The sequence below is a fragment of the Camarhynchus parvulus genome, chromosome 14, assembly GCF_901933205.1.
Source record: "Camarhynchus parvulus chromosome 14, STF_HiC, whole genome shotgun sequence".
Taxonomy (NCBI): domain Eukaryota; kingdom Metazoa; phylum Chordata; class Aves; order Passeriformes; family Thraupidae; genus Camarhynchus; species Camarhynchus parvulus.
The window spans coordinates 869,993-891,271 of NC_044584.1; the positions used below are offsets into that span (position 1 = coordinate 869,993).

The 21,279-nt window shown below is 58.2% G+C and overlaps 3 protein-coding genes across 5 annotated transcripts in view; 1 reads left to right on the plus strand and 2 right to left on the minus strand.

Annotated features, from left to right (window-relative positions):
• AXIN1 (axin 1) overlaps positions 1-13,101 on the plus strand; it is an 85,124-nt gene extending 72,023 nt beyond the window's left edge. For 2 of the 3 annotated variants that reach the window (XM_030957929.1, XM_030957928.1), the window contains 5 exons: positions 1,411-1,964; positions 4,204-4,380; positions 4,953-5,198; positions 10,374-10,544; positions 11,403-13,101. In XM_030957929.1, coding sequence (XP_030813789.1) covers positions 1,411-1,964; positions 4,204-4,380; positions 4,953-5,198; positions 10,374-10,544; positions 11,403-11,529 — 1,275 coding nt within the window. In that variant the 3' untranslated portion in view covers positions 11,530-13,101. The remainder of the gene's footprint in view (positions 1-1,410; positions 1,965-4,203; positions 4,381-4,952; positions 5,199-10,373; positions 10,545-11,402) is intronic. The other variant, XM_030957930.1, reaches the window with a different exon arrangement.
• A 587-nt stretch (positions 13,102-13,688) lies between these two features.
• PDIA2 (protein disulfide isomerase family A member 2) lies at positions 13,689-16,878 on the minus strand. The gene is made up of 11 exons (XM_030958250.1): positions 16,644-16,878; positions 16,067-16,273; positions 15,638-15,771; positions 15,421-15,558; positions 15,232-15,348; positions 15,028-15,153; positions 14,756-14,950; positions 14,310-14,430; positions 14,024-14,205; positions 13,861-13,944; positions 13,689-13,769 (listed from the first exon to the last, which is right to left on the minus strand). The coding sequence occupies exons 1-11, from the start codon at positions 16,876-16,878 to the stop codon at positions 13,689-13,691; spliced, it is 1,620 nt and encodes a 539-aa protein (XP_030814110.1).
• Positions 16,879-17,134: 256 nt separating this feature from the next.
• ARHGDIG (Rho GDP dissociation inhibitor gamma) lies at positions 17,135-21,049 on the minus strand. The gene is made up of 6 exons (XM_030958017.1): positions 20,745-21,049; positions 19,490-19,675; positions 18,506-18,589; positions 18,343-18,419; positions 17,749-17,812; positions 17,135-17,656 (listed from the first exon to the last, which is right to left on the minus strand). The coding sequence occupies exons 1-6, from the start codon at positions 20,815-20,817 to the stop codon at positions 17,457-17,459; spliced, it is 684 nt and encodes a 227-aa protein (XP_030813877.1). The 5' UTR covers positions 20,818-21,049; the 3' UTR covers positions 17,135-17,456.
• Between the last annotated feature and the right edge of the window lie 230 nt (positions 21,050-21,279).

Genomic DNA, 21,279 nt, shown 5'->3' on the forward strand with positions numbered 1-21,279 from the left:
AGTGGCAGGGATGTAATCAGCACATCCCTCACCATGCCTTGTCCCTGAGCTCAGTGCCCAGGGCTGGTGGCTGGTGATCTGTGGCCTGTGGCTGTAGATGAAAGGTGCTTCTGAAGCTCCTCAGAGTGATCTGTGAGTGCTGTGTCCCCTCCAGACACCAGCATCGTGTCACACCCCCAGGCTTACAAAGCCTGGTGTTGTCCCTGCTTCAGGCCTGAACCCCCAGGTGTGACACTGGGAGGAAGTCTGTTATTTGCTTTCTTGCTGTGTGGTTGGCAGCTGAGACTTTGAAGCTGGTTAGCAAGTGGTGGGTGATGGCATCTGACAGGCAGAGCTGATGGGAGTCAGTGTTTTCCAGTAGATGCATTTACCTGGCAGGGCAGAGATACCCTGCAACTGATTTCTTTACTGTGCCAAAGGAGGAAAAGAGCAGGATTAAAGGACTCACTGGAATCATGCTTATGTAATTAAAACAAATAGGAATCCTGACTTCCAATAGAGAAACTTCATAAATACCTGAGTTTATGTTGGAGCGTAAAATAGTCCGTCAGCATCAAAACTGTGGCTGTCAGCATGGACGAGTTTAATTCTTCCTGGCAAGGACTTAAGAGTCACTAACAGCATGTCCTAGACCAGTGTGAGCTGCAAGAACAAGCAGTTAGTTAGTTCCAACCCATTTCTTTATCTGCACGAAGTGTTTCACTCCAGCCTTAGCATGCCCGGGAGAAATCAATGTTTGATTTCCAAAGCCATTCATGCAGCTGTCGACCTTCACTTGCTCCTTCCTGTTACAAGCTTTGTCTTGGCCTTGCCTTGTGGAACAGTCATTTGGGCGAGAAAACCCCCCTGGTCTCACCTGACTCAGAACTGATTTGCTGCATATCCTGTAGCTGTGGGCTTTATCTGATGGGCTTCGAAGCAGTGCCTTACCAAAGGCACGTAGGAAGCTGGAGGTACTCTGTGGTAAGTTTTGTTTCTGCTGCTGGTGGTTGCAGAACCACCTTCAGGGGACTTGGAGTAAGGCTGTGCCTGCTCCAGTTGAGTTGTTATGCTTGTCAGCTGTGTTTGTAAGCCTGGTTGTGATGTGTGGGCTGCCTGGCAGAGCTCCTTGGGAGGTGTGTGGAGAACATTGCTAATGGTGGCTCCAGAAGAAGATACAGAGACCTGAGCTGCTCTGCTCAGTGGCAGCCAGACTGCACAGGCTTGGCTTGAGCATCCTGTCAGTCTGGGACAGGTCTCCAGAGGGATGGTGGATCTCCATCATCTTAAAGGTTTTCAGGATCTGACTGGACTAAAGCAGGCCTGGCCTAAGGGTTAGCAGCAACAGGTGGGACTGCTGCAAGAGGTGGGACTAGGGACCCTTTCCACCACTCTGCTGTCATTCTCTGATTGTCCCTGTGTTTCTTGCAGGAAGAAGAAGGTGAGGATGCAGATATCTCTTCTGGTCCCTCAGGCATGAGCCACAAGATGCCTTCTGCCCAAGCCTTCCATCACTTTGCTCCTCGTTATGCTGAGATGGGCTGTGCTGGGATGCAGATGAGAGATGCCCATGAGGAAAACCCCGAAAGCATCCTGGATGAGCACGTGCAGCGTGTGATGAAAACCCCAGGCTGCCAATCTCCAGGACCTGGCCGTCACTCTCCTAAGCCACGGTCCCCAGAAAGTGGCCACTTAGGAAAGCTGTCAGGGACACTGGGAACAATTCCTCCAGGGCATGGCAAGCACGCTACAAAATCAGGAATGAAACTGGATGCAGCTAACTTATACCACCATAAACATGTCTACCACCACATCCATCACCACAGCATGATGAAACCAAAAGAGCAGATCGAGGCTGAGGCCACGCAGCGAGTGCAGAACAGCTTTGCTTGGAATGTAGATTCTCATAACTATGCAACAAAGTCACGAAACTACAGTGAAAACCTGGGCATGGCCCCTGTCCCCATGGACTCTTTAGGCTACAGGTGAGTCAAGGAACACCCAGTGGGATTCCCAAAGCCACGACTTCTGTAGGAAGCTCTTCCATGAACAGGCTGTAGCATGTCAGGGAAACAGCAGTTCAGCCTTTTCCTGTGTGAGCTTATGCTGGGATATCATTTGAGGGCTCTTCCCCTTCAGAAATGGATATGCCCTGATAACCTCTATACAGTCCTTTTTATCTCTGTGATCTGGTACTGAAAGACACCCTCTAACCAGGATTTTTATTTGCCTTGGTTCTAAAATAGATTTTCTGCTCCTTAAAGCAGTGGAGATTCTTAGAAATTGCAGGTGCTGGTCTGCTTCTCCATGCACCTGGAGTTGGATGGTGGGGCTGTGTCTCGAGGTCTGGGTAATAGAAACAGCTCTCTTAAGGTGTTTATGAGAGGACAAAAACCTCATCTTATTTGTTGCAAGGCTGAACCCATTCACCAGAAGGGCTCCTTTCCCTTCCTGACAAAGCAGTGGATGCTGCAGTGCTGCCCTTGCAGCCAGTCCCAAGGGGATGTTCTCCAGGGTAGAACACCCTCTGCCCAGAAAGGCCATTTGGCTGCATTGCAGGCTGTTGTCTGTCTTTCTTTGGCCATTTGAATTCCTCCATCCCTTCCATTCTGCAAGCAGAGGGGGGAGCTCCTTTTCTGTGGCAGGTTTTACTGGTCCTGTTGCTGGGTGACTGCAAAGGTGGGAGTGCAGCTCAGGGCTGCCCATGGTGAGGGATGGAGCAGCCACAGGGGAAAGCTGTGCTCACCCTGAGGGTGTCTGGCTCCCCAGGGCTGAGGCTTTGGGATGTTTCTTTGCAGTGTACCAGGGGTGGGACAGTTAGTGAAGGCAGGTTGGCAGGGTCTGCAGCAGTCAGGATCAGCTTTCTGGGGTGGCAGGAGGGAGGCAGAGTGCAGAGGCAGCCAAAGCAAATTGCTCTTCAGGAGGGAGAGGCTCTTAAATCCACCATGTTTGTATGGGGAAAGGGTTGTTGCTTCAGCAGAGATGAGCTTGGCCATGCTGGGGCAACCCAAAGCCCCATCTAGACACAAGATTTCCTTCTAGCAGCAGCTACAGTATATATTTAATGAGATTTTTAAAGGACACACTCAGAGCTGTCCTTCCTCTGGCACAAACTCCCAGTTCCTGGCAGTCCCTGAATTAGAAGCTTCACAAGACAAGGATTTGCATCCAAATGGTCTTGTTTGGCAGCCAGCAGTCTCTTGTGGTGGCTTCTCTCACTCTTTGTTGAACCCAGCTGTGTTCTGTTCCCCCAGCCCCCCATGACTGTGTCTGTGGGTCAATGACAACCTGCAGAAAACAGCATTATTTTGTTTGCACTGAACCTGGTGCTGTGGAGTTGCATTTGATACCCAGTAGTCCTCATGTTGGGAGAAGCAGAGAAGTTGTCAGCTTGCCCTGCCTTTGTAGATCTGCAGCAATTCCTCCACAGGCTTTTTCCACAAAAAATCAGCAAAGCTATCCAAGGGATTGCTGCTCCTCTGTGGTGCTCAAGTTGTTTTTCCTGTGTTTTTAGTGACCATGCAGGAGTGAGGTCCTGTGCAGTAGAGCAAGTGGATGATTAGGACAGTGGGAGTCTCATGGGACGACAGCCAGCACAGGGGAATCCTGCATGGCCTCCTGAGCATGGGACAGCTTGGCTGGGCACATGGCCATGTGTACCATGGTGTTCCTGCAGGAGCCTTTGCTGCAGCCACAGGTGTAGCCAGGGTTGGCTGCTGCCTGGCTTCCCTCTGGATGTGGAGGTTGAGGTGGCTGGGCTTCACCCTGCTGGTATGTGATCTTCCACCTTGAGGTGAAGCCTCGTTCAGTTGAGGGTGAGAAGCAAACTCTGGGCATGGCAAGTCAGGGTTTGGGGTATCAGTGAACCGGGGGGTGATAGGAAGGGCCTGGGTTTCAAGCAGTGGTCAGGCATGGAGAGACAGACAATGGATAACCTCCTGCTCTGAGCAAAGAGCTGGGGATTTAACACAGCCCTCCTCATGGCAGGAGATCTTGCCATGGCTCATTTGACCAGAGGAGAACCTTCCTCTCCCCACAGGTTGTTGGGCACAGAAGTTACTGTGCCCAGGTCTAGGTAGTCTTACTCTTAGCCTGAACTGTGGCGTAGATGATTTGAGCTTTGATAGAGCTGTGGAACATGTCTGGAGATAGATGTGTCCATCCTCTGCCCCTCTGGTGGTTGGCATAAGCAAAGCACTAATGTCCCAAGCTTTGTTCTTGCAGTGGGAAAGCAAGTCTGCTCTCAAAAAGGAATGTTAAGAAGACCGATTCAGGGAAAAGTGATGGTGCCAACTATGAGATGCCAGGATCTCCTGAAGACGTGGAGAAAAACCAGAAGATCCTTCAGTGGATCATAGAAGGAGAGAAGGAGATCAGCAGGCATAAGAAAACAAACCATGGGTAAGGGCTGGCAGAACAAGGGATAACAACACTCTTGTATTGCATCCCCTGCACATGGGAGATGTGTCAGCAGGCTGCCTTCCTCCCAGACATCTTGGGAAGGCAAGAATCCACCACACAAGGGTGGAGACCCTTGGGAGACTGAGGATTACTCAGGGGCTGTGAGGGCTGTTGTTTCTGAAGGATAACTCATGGTCGAGGCAGGAGGTTGCAGCCCCAGGGCAATCTTGGAAATTGCTGCTGTGGTTGAAGGTGGATAACATGGCACATGGTAGGCAGGGGAGGGCATCCTGTGGGAGAATGCCACAAAAGATGGAGCTGCCTTTTCCTGAGTTCATTTTTAAGTATGGGATTGATGGGAACCCTCACATTTATCTGTGGGGTTTGTTTCAGGGGTGGTCTCAGGACTTGCTCAAAATCTCCTTTAGATTTTGGTGTCGCACCGTTGAAAGCCGTGCTGTGAGGAGCTTCCCAGTGGTGCCTGTATCCAGCAGCAGGTCCATCTGGGAATGGCTGTGTGTCTATGCAGAGCATCTGAGTGCTCCATGTGAACCCTTGGTGTTTGTGTGCAGCTCTTCAGGTGCTAAGAAGCAGCTGTCCCACGACCTGGTGCGGCCACTGTCCATCGAGCGGCCGGTGACGGTGCACCCCTGGGTCAGCGCCCAGCTCCGCAACGTCGTGCAGCCTTCCCACCCCTTCATCCAGGATCCCACCATGCCACCCAACCCGGCCCCCAACCCTCTCACCCAGCTGGAGGAAGCTCGCAGGAGGTTGGAAGAGGAGGAAAAAAGGGCTGGAAAGCTCCCCCTTAAGCAAAGGTAGGATGTTATGGTCTGATTCTGTGTGGGAGGGCTGGGAGAGACTGCTCTGAGGGATGGCCATGGCCTCTGCTCTGAGGGATGGCCATGGCCTCTGCTCTGGTCTCCAGCATGCAGAGAGGTCAGAGAAGTCTCCCTCTGTCCTTCTGACATGGTGCAAATGGCAAAACCCACCTTGAGACCATGGGCTTGTGATCTGTGGCTGGATGGGAAGGGGCTGGGCAGAGGGAGCACATCTAGAAGGGGCATGGCTGGGACAGCTCTCTGCCCTGATGCTCGCTGGCTCTCCACTCATTCACAGTCACACAATGACTTCAGAGCTTGGTGCAGGAGCAGAATTCCTCAGGATGCAGCAGAATTAAGTGCAGAAGACAAATCTGTCTGTGCTCTTTATCTCCATCTCACACAAGCTTCCAGCAAAGGCTGCTGGTGGCCTCTGGATGAGAGCTCTGTGCTGGAGCCCTCCTGCAGCAGCTCTGACTCTGCATGACCATATCCAAGTCCCTGCATCTTCCTGTGACTCAGCTTAATGGCTGTTGCAGAGCTCATGTTCCTGCTCTGTGTTATCTTTCAGGAGACATCATTTGCAAGGCACATGGAGCTCTCTGGTGAAAAGCATTTTGGAAGTGCTAGATAATTACTGTTAACAGCTAAAAGCACTTTGTCCATTAAAAAACCTTTCACAGCTCTCCAGCTGTCCTCTGAAAGCTTGACACTTTGTGGTCTGACTCGTAGAAACACACATATAATTTAAAAAAGAAGCTCTTAATTGACAGGCTCCAGTTATTTTTGCTTGCAGTGACCACGTAGCAGATTTCTGTGTATTCATGTCAGAGCATTGATTGAAGGCCAGGTAATTAGAGGGCTTTCCCAAGCCAGGTTAAGCCAAGTTTATGTGATCTACCTTTGGCGTGTGTAATTGGATAGGGTTTATTAGTAGAGTCATTTATAGTTGTACTAAATTCATGCACCTTCCCCAGAAATGCCTGTACACACTTTGAAAAGAGCAGCCTGGGCTATGCAATTAATATTCTGGCACTAATTTGGCCTGTATTATAGGAGTGGCTTACAGAGGAAGCCCATGGTGTGTGGTAAATGCCAGGCATGCCAGCAGCAGGATGGGCTGAGCAGTCCCAGTGCTGGGCTGCTCTGCTTCCACTGCCTCTCCACGAGGTCTGGCTCCTCTCCCAGTGATGCAGTGATCCCCCAGCCCTGCCCTATGCCTGGAAAACCAGAGTGGCATTCACCAGTGGGGAACTGCTTATGAAAAGTGGATGTGTCTCTGTCCAATAGCAGGCAAAAATGGATGCAGTGGTCCCCAGGGAGCCAAAGATTTCTGGATGTTGAAGTCTCTGAGCTGGATTTTGGTAGGAGTGGCTGCTACAGCTGCAGCACACCTGAGTTTTTAGAAAGCTCCTGCTCTGGTTAGCCCAGGAGCCCACCTTGAAATAGATCCCACAGCTCAGTGAGAAAAAAGTTGAAACTGGGAGAGGAGCTCCCATGAAAACACCATTTATTTCAGTCAGGAGCTTTGGAGAGCTCTGGGAAATTGGAGCCAGTGTCCCAGGTTTGTCAATAGCCTTGGGGAAGCACAGAGAGGTGGAGGTGAGCCCAGAGGTGTCCTTGAGGCTCCAGTTGAGCTGGCTGTGGGTGGAGAGCACACCGTGCCAGCTTTCTACAGCCAGACTGGCCTTGCCAGCACGGTTCTCCAGCTCTGCAGCCACTCCCCTCTGGCACAGCCCTCCCAGCGGTGGCCTTCCCCCCAAACTGCCCCCTGCAGCAGCCCTGCTCCCACCCCAGCACTGCCCCACTGAAATCAGTGAGGCACCTGCAGTGACTGTGCTGGGAATTGTGAATATTCTTCCAGAAAAATCATTTCACTCCCTATTTCACAGCATTTGGAATGACCCTGATCTCTGAGGTAGCAACCTGGCTGCTGCTGGCAAGCAATTCAGGATTGACCATCCAGTGCTAATGACCTGCAGATCCAGCAGCACACCAGTGCCCAGCATTGGTGTCCCAGTGACCATCAGGTTTTTCCATGGGCAGACAGGTTTTGAGCCATTTCCTGTAGCTCAGTCTCACATTTCACAGCTGGATTGTAGTAATTAATACCAGCTCCTCAGAGAAAGGATTTTTTGTGAGCAGGGAGAACATTTAGCATGGGATCACTTTGGAATTAATTGTGTTGGCCCAGGATTGGAAGAGGAGCAGAACTGATGGTTGATAACATCTACTGGGTGCATTTTGGGCTTTGCAGAGCGCTCCAGCCCCAGGGTTGAGTTGGAGCCAGCTGAACACCTTTGCATCACAGCAAGGTTGGATTGGTGCTGCAAACCAGCCGTGGGTTCCCTGTCCCAGCACTGGTGGGATGCACAGCTTGGGTCAGGACTGGGATGCAGATGCAGTGAGGGGGATGAGTGCTGCTGTTTCCCTGCTGGATGGTATTTTGTGCTTGTGACAAACACAGCAGTGGGAGGTGATGTCAGAAGGGGCAGGGCGTGGTACCTGGCAGTATTTCTGGGTCACACTGACACCCAGGAGATGGGTGCAGGTGGCAGATTTAATGAGGCAGGGCTCAGAGTCGCTCTGATGGCCTTTATGTGCAAGCCAAGGTCTCAGGAGATCTCTTGGCAATGACGAAAGTGGAGACAGTTGTGTTGTTTCATTCTCCTTAGGGGAGCTCTTGGAAAATTACATTGTCAGTGGATGTACAATGTAATCACTGTGTCAGTGATTCCATATTCATCAGCTCTGCTTCAGCCTGCTAGAGTTCTGTGGCTGCAGTTTGGGGTGTGTGTGAGTTCTGCTGATGGAATTAAAGCAACAGGAAAATCTTCTCTTGGTACACTGGTGATAAAAGGGAGACTGGGGAAGATGTGGGCCCTGTCTGGGAGGAAATGGGAGAGCTGCTTACCTGGGCCATGCACAAGGCTGAGCTACTCAATGGCTTTTCTGCTTTGGTATTCAGCAGTGAGTGCTCCAGCCACAGCACCTGAGTCACAGACAAAGGCAGGGACTGGGAGAAAAAAGAACCACCCACAGCAGGAAAAGATGAGGTTTGAGACCATCTAAAGAGCCTGAAGGTGCACAAGTCCATGGGACCTGATGAAATCCACCCACAGAGCCTGAGGACACTGGTGGATGAAGTGTCTGAGCCACTGTCCATCATATTTGAGAAGTCATGGCAGTCTGGACAAGTTCCCACTGACTGGAAAAGGGAAAGCATAGCCCCCATTTTCAAAAAGGGGAAAAAGGAAGGCTTAGGGAGCTAAAGGCTGGTCAGTCTCCCCTCTTTGTCTGTCAGGATCATTTTTGGGCATCACTTCAGGCATCATTTTCAGGGCACATCTCACTGGAGTCGGGCTGAGTACGTTCAGGAATGGCCCTTCAGGTGTGAAGTGCACAGCAGGAGGAAGGACACGTCAGCCACTGGCACAGATCCCCTCCTGCTTCTGCCACAGCAGAGCTCAGGGCTGTCCTGTCCTCTCCATCTCCTCAGGCAAAGGAGAAGAGCAGCCCTGAGGAAGCAGCTCTGCTCCTGCTCCAGGCTCGTCACCGTGTCCCCAGGCACACAGCAGCCCTCTCTTAGTCATGACTTGTCTCTACCAGGATTAAGAGAAGCTTAGGGACTTTGAGGTTTTCCAAACCCCTTCAATTAACTTCTGGCTCACAGGATTCACTGAATTTGCCTGAATTTATGACCCATTTTCCCTTGAAATGCCTTGTATTTTTTTTCCAAGGATGACTCAATTCCTTAATGTTTTTCTAGCTAAAGGGCATCCTGTATTTTGATACAGGGATGGGAGAGGCTCGGGGAGCTCTGCTGGCACCAGGAGCAGACCCTTCCCTCTCAGGCTGCTGCATCTTCTCCAAAGGTCTCACAGGCAGAGCAGGCACCCGGAAGATTGTTCAGCTGAACTTTAGACCTCTCATGCCTGTAGGAAGAGGTGGAAAGGCTGTGTCTGGTGTTGGTTTGCAGTGCCAGTGTTTATGTGGGCACACCATGAGAAGGTGCTCTGCCCGCCAGCCACTGTTTAAAGGTTAAGGTCAGAGTCATTTCCAAAACTGCGATTACCTCATGTGCTTGGCAGATTCTATGGTTTTTACAGCAACTTTCCAGTCATGTAAATACAAAATCATCTTTTTTTATCCAGTGTGCTTTTAAAATATTTTTTTTAAAGCTGCCAAATGTGTTTTATGTGACTTTGAAAGGGAAGGCTGCCTCTGGCTCAGACCACGCATGCCAAGGTACCAATTTGTGTAGGCTGCTCCAATGTTTGTGCAGTGTTTTCAGCACCCCAGATGAAAGGCTCTGAGAAGGGCAAAGTACCCTGAGCTGAATTATTCTTGCTTTTGTCTGTCTTTGTAAATGGGTGAGGGCTGGGCTGAGAGTTTCAGTCTAGTGATGGCACCACATAGCTGAACCTGGTGTGTGGGCTGGAAGCAAAGACCAGACCAGCATTTTGAGAGCTGGGAAAACACAGGAGGTGTAAAGTCACTGAGGTTTTGGGGATGGCAGCTGCCTTGGCACCCTGCATGGACAGGGCAGGCAGCAGAGTCTCCAGGACATGTCATGCTGGGAGCTCCATCCCCTCAGACCTCCAGGTACTCTGGGAGAGGTGCCCAGGGGAGCTGTGGGGTGCAGGAGCATCCTGCCTGCAGATGTGGGCCACTGGAAGGTCCTGCTGGGCTCCTCTGGTCATGGTGACAATAATGCCAAGCAGTCTGGGCACTATCTGCATGATGCATCCCCTGTGGGATGGTGCTCCAGCCCTGTGTGCTGGTGGGCACCAGGAGCATGGTGAGATGGTGATGGAGGTGATGGTGACCTGGCTCTGCTGCCTTGGCCTGAGCTGCTTTGCCAGTGACTCCCCAAACCATGCTGTGAGGAGGGCTGTACCCTCTCCAAGCCTGGAGACAGCACAAGGGGGCTGAGTTAGAGCCTGCACCCTCCTTGTAGCTGTGTCCTGGCCTCGTTCAGCCTTTCCAAGTGCTCCTTGACCAACCTTGGTGTGCGTCTGTGTGCCTGGAGAGCTGCAGGCAGGGCTCAAGGACTGCACTGCATTCCTGACCTGCTTCTTCACCCAGCAGCCCCGAGCCCTGCCAGGTGCCCAGCAGGATGGTTGGGAGCCCCCTGGCTGGCCCTGAGCAGGTCCCTGTGTGTGTTCTCAGCAGGTTGAAGCCCCAGAAGAGGCCGGGCAGCGGCGCGGCGCAGCCCTGCGAGAACATCGTGGTGGCCTATTACTTCTGTGGGGAGCCCATCCCCTACCGCACCCTGGTCAAGGGCCGCGTGGTCACCCTGGGACAGTTCAAGGAGCTGCTGACCAAGAAAGGGAACTACAGGTAAGGGCTGCTCCCAGCCTGCCAGCAGCTGTTGGTGACCCCTGGCAGGTGACACTGCCAGGACACAGCAGAGTTGTCCCCACAAAGGGGAGGGTGGGTGGAGGTGGGTCAGGAGAGTCAGGAGGGTGGGTGGTGGTGGGTCAGGAGGGTGGGTGGTGGTGGGTCAGGAGGGTGGGTGGAGGTGGGTCAGGAGGGCTTCCTCTGGCCATGCTGTGCTGGGGATGTGGCAGCGTGGCCAGGGCACCTGGGCTGGGAAAGAGGCAGGTGAGCAGGGGAGAGGGAGGTTGGGTTTTGTGTTAGGAATGTCCTGTGTCATGGTTTGCACCTCCAGCAGGAGCTGCTGAGCTGCCCTGCAGGTTCCTGTGTAGGTGCAGTTAGTGCTCAGTGATGCTGTGGGGACCCTCTACATTCAGAGGTGGTTTTGCTCCTCTCAGAGTTCCCTTTGGTGAGGACAGGGAGGTTGGGTCATGCCAGAGTCCTAAAGCCATCAGACGTGTGGGTGGGGGGTGTGGAGCTCTCCAAGTTCCCGCTTCCAAGTAGAAGCTGCCATGGGAAAGCCTGCCTCCATCCACACAGCTGCCTCGGCCACTGCTTTTGGGAGAGCTGTGAATGGGCTTGGATTCAGGGCTGGAGCTCCTGACCATGCTAACATGGATCCTGACCACTTCTTGTGTCACTGCTGAGGGCAGGGGCAGGAGTGTGGCCTCAGTGCCCTCCATGTCTGGGGCAGTAGCTTCCTGTGCTCCATGAGCTCAGAGCCATGGAGGGGCTGTACCCAGGTTTGGGGATCATGGTGCCCTATGACCATTCACCTGCTTTTTTTCCCCTCTCCCCCTTCCACATTTCTGGTTTTTTCAGGTATTACTTTAAGAAAGTGAGCGACGAGTTCGACTGTGGTGTGGTCTTCGAGGAGGTGAGGGAGGATGACACCATCCTGCCCATCTTCGAAGAGAAGATCATTGGGAAGGTGGAGAAGATTGATTAGGCTCCAGGGCAGTGAGGACAGGACTGTGAAGGACTCTGGGACCGGAGGAGAAGGCCTGGGGCAGAGCTGCCACCACGGGCACCAGGCGAGCCCAGGGCAGAGGGCGGCAGCTCCGCCTTCAGCACGGATCTGGGCAAGCTCCAGGATGCCAGTGGATGCCCTTTCACCCCACAAACCTGCCAGTGGGAGCCTGGGCTCCCTCTCCATACCGAATATAAGTGTAATGTAGCATTGTACAGTGCATTAGAAAGTGTAATATGACCTTGTTTACTAAAGCTGCATATTTTTGATATATTGTAATAAAAGGAAAATATTTCCAATGTCACAGTGCTCTTATGTAAATGTAAAACATACAGGTACTGCAGAACTCACCCAAAGTGTACAGCCACCCATCAGACTCGGCTGCTCCATGCTTTCCAGGCACCCTGCCCCGTTCTCCCAGCATGGATGGCTCTGGAGCACCACGGGGTAGAGCTGCCCTCGCCCCACCAGCGTGGAAGGGGCTCCAAAGGGGCTGTGAAGATCATTGAGCCATTTGGAAGGAGTCATCTGTGGCCCCTCGGCAGGCTCAGCTGCTGGACGTGGTAGGATGGGTCTTTTTTTTCTCCCCCTGAGCTTCCTTGCAGCTGAGTAAATCCCCAGGGGATAGAAGGGTCACTGCCTGTTGGGGGCAAGGAGCAGCTCAGAGCCAGGGTGCCAGGCTGGGTGCTGGCATCCCACAGCTGGCACACTCCTGTGTGTCCCCATGGAGAAGGGATTGCTTCCCAGGGGGTGCTGCAGTTCTGGCTCCTGTGTGCCCGGTGCAGACATGCCCAGACCCCTGGGCCAAGCTCTGGCTTTAGGCAGGGCTCTCTTTAGGAGAGCTGTAATGGAGAAGACAAAATATGTCTTTTTATGTGTCCTGCGTCTTTTGTCTCAGGGGGCAGTGCACCAGGGGGGTCGTTGATGCCAGTTTGTGGCTCCTGCAGGGCCAGCAGCAGCCCTGGGAGGCCTCCTGGCCTTACTCAGCTGCAAGGAAGCCGGGGCTGTGCTGGTGCTCCCCCATCCTGTCCTCGCCCAGCCCAGGCCCTGCTGCTCCAGCACAGCCACAGCTCTGTGCCAGCTCCTTTAGGGAGCCCTTGCCCACCCACCCGGGGGTGGCCCCAAAGCCCGGGGGCCCAGGGTGGCACTGCCCTGCTCAGAGCCCAGCCCCAGCAGTGTGGAGCTGCCTGGAGCCCATGGCACCGTGCCAGGGTGGGCTGTGCCTGTTGTACACCTCACCGAGTGCCTTTAAACACGGCCTGGACTTGCCTAAAGCACTGGGTGAAGTCCAGCAAAATCTGCAAATGTTTTCAGCCCGGGAACAGTGTCATGAGGGGTTTGACTCCGTTTTTTGAAGTTCTGATGGTGGTGTGTCTGGTGAGGTTGTTGGCGTGCCCGGGATTTCCGTCCCCCCCTTTTTTTGGGGGGGTCCCTGTAAATATGTACAGTGGCCGTGCAGCCCCGGCATTTCCTCTGCATTCTCATGTGCTGACTTGTACAATGATCTTTTCAAAGGTACTTGGATAAAATGAAATAAAACCCCACATCCCACTGCCTGCTGCTTTTTTTCCTTCCCTGTGGAGCAGGCCCAGGCCCTCAGCAGCCTCTGGGATGGACAGAGGATGGGGCAGGATTGGTGAAGGGCACAGGGTGGGACTGGGGCTGCTCTGAGCTCCATGGAGGGGTGGCTGAGCACATCCTGGCCCAGCAGGACCAGCATGTTGCCCCTGAAGGAATGGCTCAGAAGAGAGGGGTCAGTGCTGGAGTTGCCAGAGGCTACAAGCCAGGCTTACATGCCAGTAGAACCCCATGTTGTCTGCCTTGGCTGTGACAGCAGCTCCTGGGGATTGCCTGGGTCTGGTATGTCATGAAGGAGAGACCCCAGCTGGTTCCCCATCACCTGAACCCCACGAGTGCAGCACGAGGGCCAGCATGGAGAGCTCCTTGGCCACCTGGTGCCACTGCAGGGTTGCCAGGATCAGTGCAATGGCGCAGCTGCCCCAGGGGGACACAGGCCCTGCTGTATGCCCAGGACAGGTGGGTGCTCCCAGCACATGGAGACACAGACACAGAGCAGAGCCCACATTGTTTCCAGGTGGTTTATAACACATGCCTGAGTAGGACAGAGAGGACAGAGCTCACAACTCATCCCGGGATTCGTCCGTCCGCGGCGCACTCGGGTCCTCCTTGCCCGTGCTGTTCCCAGCGGTCTTGGTCACCTGGAGAAGGCAGCAGTGAGGCATGGAGGGACACACACTCCCTGCCTGACCCTGTCCCTGTCCCCATCGTGCAGCCCCTGACCTCACTCACCGGCGGCTCCTCAGGCAGTGTCCCCCCGTTTTCCAGGAACTTGGAGAAGGTCTCCACATCTCGGGTGCTCTTATACTCAACCATCTGGAGCCATGGGATTGGAAGGCACTGAGGGTGTCACCGTCCCCCTTGTGCTGGTGACCCCACAAGTGCCCACACGTACCTTCCTGCCCGGCCCTGCACGGAAGTAGTGCAGGGTGGGGTAGCCGTGGATGGTGATGTTCTCCAGCTCGTTGGCCGTGGAGTCCATCTCAGCGATGACGATGTCCTCGTGGTCCTTGTAGCGCTCGGCCAGCTCCTCCCAGGCGGCCTCCATGGCCTGGCAGTGCGGGCACCACGGTGCATCTGTGGGGTGGGCACATTGAGCAGGGGGCTGGGACAGGGCTGGACTGTCCTGGAGGGGCTGAGCCCCACGGCAGAGCTCAGGGAGGGACATGGGTGGCACTTACAGAACTTGACAAAGACGTTCTTGGTCTCATCGAAAGCCACCTGCTCGAAGGTCTTCCCCACCAGGACTTTAACAGGCCTTGTGTCCCAGTCCTCAGGGGGCTCTGCACTCAGCAGGCGAGGCTGTGGGGACAGTCAGGACAGCCACAGCCTGGGCTGAGCAGTGCCAGAGGCCCCTGGGGCACAGGGCAGGCTGGGGTGTGTTCCTGTGCTGCCTTTTGGACAACATCTTCCCCTCTGCTGCCATCCCAGCTCTGTGTGTCTCCATGGCAGCAGTCTCCTGCCCCCTTTGCCCATAACCAATCCCCAAATCCTCATGCCTGGCAGCAGGAGCATCAGCAAACAGGTCCCTGCTGTTCAGCACACAACCATCCATCATCCTTTGGCTCCTGAGCCAACAGCCCATCTCTCCCCACAGGGCAGAGCCCATCGGTGCTGCAGCCCTCACCTTGACCTTGCCGTCCAGCACCGCCTGGATGAAGGTGCGAATGGCCGACTCCGAGAAGTTGTCCTGCTCCATCTGGTACTTGCGGTTGTTCTTCATCCTCACCAGGCGCAGGGTGGGGGCATCAGCAGCGGTCATGCCAAAGAAGGGCAGCACATCAGCGCCGTGCCCAGTTACATCCACCACCACGAAGAGCACCTGGGCAGGGAACGGGGGACACTGAGCCTGGGGAGTCCCAAAGCCACCCTCTGTGTCCCTTCCATGGGCCACCTCACCTCACCACGAAAGCCACCGGCAGCTGCCCTGAAGCCGTCCTGCAGTGACAGCTGCTCCGGTGAGGACTTGTTGAGGAAGAGCAGCATGTGATGGGGGATCTTGGCACTGAAGATCTGGTTGGACGTCTGGGGAGGAGGAGGAGAATGAGGGCAGGACAGCCACAGCCCTCAGGGGACAGTGGCAGGGCTGGGGATGGGCTGTACCTCTTTGGTGAACTCCATCACCAGCTGCAGGCTGTGGACGCGGAGCAGCTGCGTGAGCTCGGCCGTGTCCAGCCCCCGTGCCGGGTCCACAGGGAAGTTTGTCTGTTTCTCATCAAACTGCCAGGGCAGGGGCCTGTGAGGGCTGAGGGGAGGACAGGATGGCCCCCCACTCCCCTGCCACCCCCTCACCTTCTTGAACAGGCAGACGGTGTCAGCTGACAGCCCGTACGCCTGGAAGAGCTCAGCTGCCTCTGCCACGCCGAATGTCAGGTCCACCATCTCAGCAGCCACCTCGAAGAACGCCTGGGCTGCCTCACCCTTCAGGTCCTGCACAGCCCCACCCGTGAGTGCCACAGCCACAGCCACAGCCACGGCCATGGTCCAGCCCCAGCCAGCCCCAGCCCACCTTGAAGAAGCCGATGGCCACCAAGTCCTGGGAGTTGATGAAGGCTGCCATGGTGTCGGTGTCCTGCAGCAGAGTGGCGCTGGGGCCAGCCCGGCGCTGCATCCAGAGCACGATGCTCCGGCTGTCCATACGGCCTGGCACACAGATGTCACCTGGCACCCCTCTCCAGGCTGCCACCCTCCCTGTGCCACCAACCTCAGCCACCCGCCACAGCACCGTGGCACTGCCCACCATCATCACCTCATACATCACACTGTCACCTGTCCGTTATCACCACCAGGACATGGCCACCCCTCTCACCATCACCACCCTGTGACCCCCACAAGGACAGTGCCACCATCGGCCATCAGCCCCTGCCACCCGCCCCAGCCCCATGGCAGTGTCCCCCTCGATGGGTGCCAGGGACACTGTGTGGTGCCTCAGCCCTACCCGTGTATTCCAGGGGGTGGGTGCGGTTGCCATCACGGAAGAGCCTGAGCGTGGGGTAGGAGGTGATGCCAAACTCAGTGGCCAGGGCTTTCTGTGCTGTGGCATCCACCTTGCCCAGCCGGGCTGGGCTGGACTCATTCCTCAGCTCAGTGGCTGCCTGGGCAAAGGCAGGAGCCAGCCGCTGGCAGTGCCCACACCACGGCGCGTCTGTGGGTAGGGGACAGCATTGATAATGGGCACAGGTGTGGGGACAGCCCAATGGCTGTGTGAGCACACTGAGCCCCAGTCTGTACCCCTGTCCCACACCCACACCATCTCTTGTGTCCCACACCGTGCTAAGCACCCTCACCCATGCTCTGCCTGTGTCCTGCTCCGCATGCCTGTCCCCATCCCATGCCCTGTCACACGGCCTGTGCTCTTGTCCCTCTGTCCCACAGCCTTGCCCCTGCCCACCCCACCTCCTGTGCCCTGCTGTACCTGTGTCCATGTCCATGTTCTGCCCACACTCAGCCAGGCCGGTCCCCCCTGCCCACATTCCCTGCCCCACCTCTGCCCTGCCCGCCCTGGGGGCACTCACAGAACTCCACCAGCAGCAGCTGGTGTTCACTCAGGGCACGGGCAAAGTTGTGCTCATGGAGCACCAGGACATTGTCCTCCTCCTTGATCTCATCTGAGAGCACTTCATCCTCTTTCTTCTCCTTTTCCTCCTCTTCTATCACCTCTTCATCCTCATCCTGGCCCCCCAAACCCGGGCCCAGCCAGGCCAGCGACAGCACCAGCAGCCAAACCAGCCGGGATCCGCAGCCGCGCATGGTGCCGGCGCTGGAGATGTTGTCCAGGGAGGAGGACGCAGATAAGGGACCTGGGGGCGGGTTGTGCCGGTCCCCTGGGGCTCGTGGCCCTCCGCTACTGGCTGCCCGGCCCGGCCGATAAGGCAGCGGGACCAGGTGGCCGTTTTCCAGGCGCTCGTCCCCGCAGGGAGACCTGGCCCCGCCAGCGGGATGGGGACAGGGAGCAGGGGACAGGGAGCAGGGGACAGGCATAGGCGTGGGGACACAGAGACACCAGTAAGAGACCAGTCTGTAGGGTTTAATGGCGATGGAAGAGCACAGCCTGCGACCGGGCGGGAACCGGGCACGGCTCCACCACGGCAGGGTCACAGCCCCGGCCCCAGCGATGGGGACGCCGTGAGGACCAGGCGGGTGTCGATATTTAAAAAAAAAGAGCAATTAAAAATAACTTTGGTTGCGAAGACCACGACCACGGGCTCTCACTCGCTAAGGGACCCCCCTGAACCCTTGACGCGACTGGGGCAAGCGCGGCGGTGCCGGCGGCGGCTCCCCGGGACCTCGGCCCCGAGCTGCGGGGGGAGCCGGGCTGCGGGGCGGGCTCAGTCCTCCCAAGCCTTCTTTATGCACAGGCCCCACTCCCAGCAGAGGTGCTCGGTCTTGTCGTCGTCGGTGACGAGGGAGCGGACGCGGTAGGAGCCCCGGGCCAGCCATCCCCGCGGCGCCTCCTCCGCCGGCGTCACCACCTCGTACTCCTCGGCCCGCGGCGCGTAGCTGCCCACCATGAACACGTCGCGATCCACTGGGCCAGGAGGGGACAGGAGGGACGGGTGAGTGGGGCCAGGGTGGCGTGGGGGTCCCCAGCGCCCGCCCCCAGCCCCCAGCCCCACTCACCGGGCCGGCCCCGGCGGTAGGTGAGGTGCAGGCACCGCAGCCCGCAGACGATCTCCCTGTTCACCTGCGGGCAGAAGGCAGGGGGGACTTGGGGACTGCCCCCATGGCATGGGGACCTCTGGCACCCTGACATCCACCGCTTCCAGGATGTCAGAATTCAGCAGCATCAAGGGTGGCAGGGACTCCAGGCTGGCAGGTAACTCCGGGAGGGGCGGGGACTCGGAGATGGCAGGGACCCCTCAGGAGGGGCAGGGACCTCTAGGAAACCCTTGGATAGGCAGCACTGCTGGGATCTCTGGGAGAGGCGAGGATGCTGGGGCGGCAGGAGCCATGGGGGGGCAATCACGCTGGGGGCAGCAAGGACCCCCAGGTGGGCAGAGACCCCCGGAGGGGCACGGACCCCGGGGTAAAGGGTGGAGGCAGATGTGCCAAGGCAGAGACCCTGGGACAGGCAGGGAGCCATGGGTGGCAGGAGGGACCCTGTGGGGCAGGGTCCCAGGGTAACAAGGACCCCTTAGGGTGGGGACCCCGTGGTGTGAGGGCAGCAGGGCCATGCCCAGCCAGCAGGCACAGGGCACCACGCACTCCCCTCACCTTGAAGGACACCTTCACTCTGTAGTCCACCCCTTCCTTCAGCACAAAGGCCCGGCCTCTCAGCTCCTCCAGGTCTCCTGCACAGGCAGATGGTCCTTCAGCCCGGTACCCCTTCCTCCTCCTCCTCCTCCTCCTCCTCCCCTCCCAGGTGTCCCAGGCTCACCTGTCAGGTCCATGGTGATGGGCCCTGGCGCCTGCTCGCACATCAGTGTCAGCTTTGTCACCTGCACGTTGGGCACGCTGGCATCTGGGGACAAGCAGCAGGGCCCAGAGCTCACCCACCATGGCCAGTCCCCCCATCACCTCCATCCCAAGGGGCTGCCCATGGCCCTGTGATGGAGGGAAGGGCCACGGTGTCCGTGGTGGGGGTGTCAAAGCCAGTGAGTGCCAGGCAGGGCACAGGAGAGCAGGTGCGTTTCAGGTCACTCCACCACTGCCTTTTGGGGTGAGATCACGTTTAAAGGACCCAGACACGGGTATTTCCCAGGGGGTACCATTCCCTGGCTCGGGAGCAGAACAAGGGGGAGCAGAGGAGGAGGATGCAGCACGTGCAGCCCCTGGAGGTGGCACTGGTCTCATTCACCCCACCAGCCCAACCTGCCCTGCCCCAGCTTTCACACACACCACGGTGCACCCTCCTGCACCCCACTGCTCTGCCAGCCCTCCCCCCCAGTTTGCACCCTCCTCGATGCCATTCATGGATGGACACTGGTGCTGGGCCCGTGGAGCCCGCCGGGGACCCCCAGTGCAGACCAGCACCAGCCTGGGGTGGGGGAGCCCGTGGGGCCATGGGGGGCGCGGTCTGGTCACCGGCAGCCGGGCTACCCCGGTGTTCCACCCCCCGCCCCCGCCGTTCGCTCCTCTCAGTCATCCCCGTGAATTTCCCGGTTCCCTGTAGCCGTTCCTATGGAAACTGCGGCGGTGATCCCGTAACCACGGCAACTGCCGGGGTCCCCGGGCACCGGCGCTGTCGGCGGGGAATGCCGGGGTCTCTGCGCGGGCGGGGGGCACAGGCGACACCCACGGGCGATTCCAGCCGGGATGTGCCCTCCCCGCCGGGGATGCCCACGGGACGCTCCCTGCCCGAGCTCCCCGAGCCCGCTGAGGCTGCCGGGGGGCCCAAAGCCGCCTGCAGCCCCAGCCTTACCCACGGCAGCGGGGATGGCACCCAGCAGCGCCTGCTTGTACTTCCGCAGGCTCTCATCCCCTGGGTCCAGCTCCTGGATCTCCCGCAGGCTCTTCTTCTCCGGCGTCTTGTACGCCAGGGCCACGTCGGCATCCTCCTCCTCCTCCTCCAGCGATAGCGTCACCCCCTCCTTGTCAGCCATGATGTCTGCGGGGGACAGGCAGTGGCAGCTCCGGGGACACCCCGGGGACATCCCCTGCCCCGACACGAAGGCACCGCTGGGCAGGGGGTGGCTGGGCTGCGACAGGGGAAATCCCGCGGGGAGGCCGAGCCGCTCCCCGGCCGGAGCCCAGGGCAGGCTGCGGGGCTCGGTGTCCCCGGGGCCTGGTGGCACAGCTGAGAGCAGCGGTGTCGCCGCCGGCTGCATTTCCGCACGGTCATGGAGCAGGGCGAGCTGGTGCCTGCGCCGTGGGCTCGCTCTGGGGGGCGCTTGCAGACCCCTCCAGCCCCCAGGGCCCCTTCGTGTCACCCGGAGAAGTCCTTGTCATTGCCCTGCAGCCCCCTCCAACCCCACTGGGCACCCTCCAGCCCCATCTCCCACCCCAAACCCAAACACCAGCAGCTGCAGGGCAAAGGGGCATCGCTGGGATGGTGGCTCCTGTGGCTCCAGACTGCTGGGGGGCACCAGCATGGGTGATGTCCCCACAGTCCCCGACTCTCCCTGCCCCCTGCATCACCACCCCACTCTTGTGACTGCAAGCTCTGTGCTCCCCAAAACCTCTAAACTCCATCCCTGGGGACACGCTGGGAATACAGCATGGGGCAGAGGACACTGCCTGCTAAGCCCTGGGGCCACAGGGCCCAAACTCTGGGTCAATCTGGCTGAGCTGTGGGTCCCAGGGCAGCGGCAGTGATGGGGACAGAGCAGTGGCCCTGCTGCCCCTCTGGCCCCCACCGAGGCCCTGCCCCTCGGCTGTCACGGCGGCATGCGGGCACTCCCAGCCCAGGGATGCGCCCACCTCGGGGCTCGCTGGCTGCCCGCGGGTGGCAGGGCAGGGTGGCCTGTGCCAGGTGCCACAGGCTGCGAGGGGGACAGCGGGGATCTCCCCCGTGAGACGCTCCAGCTCCCCCGGGCCCGGGGTGCTGCTCTCTCATGGATGCGCCGGGCGCCCGGGGGATGCTCACAGACCGGGGACCCGGAGCGATGCTCGCCCTCCCTCCCCGGGCAATGCCCCCCGCCGCCCCCGGGCGCTGCCCCCCGGCCGCCGCCGCTCACCTCGGTAGCACAGCGCCAGCCAGAGCAGCTCCAGCAGCTGCCCGCCGGCCTCGCACACGTCCAGGCCGAGCATGGCCGGGCCGTGCCGGGCCCGCCGCCCCCGGGGCCGGGCGGGGCGGCCGCTGGCGGGGCCCGGGGCGCGGCTCTGCCGGTGCCGGCGGCTCCTCCCGCCCGCTGCCGCCGCGCTCGGCGGTGCCGGCTGCTCCCGAGCGCTCCCCGCTGCGCTTCCCGGCGCTGCCCGGCGCGGCCCGGCGGGGCGGCGGCGGCTCCCCGCAGACGCGGCGGCTCCGCTGCCCGCCCCCGCCCGCCCCCGCCCCTCGGCGGCTCCAGCCCCGCCGCTCGTGGGCGGCGAGACTGCAGTGAGCTCATCGCCGGGCGCGCCCGCCCCGCGCTGCCCGCACCCCGCGAGCCTCCTGCCTGCACCCTCAGTGCACTGCGTGCCTCCCAGAGCATCCCCTGGGTACCCTCATGGCACTGCCTGCATCCCAGAGCATCCCCTCGGTACCCCCGGGGCACTGCCTGCATCCCAGAGCAT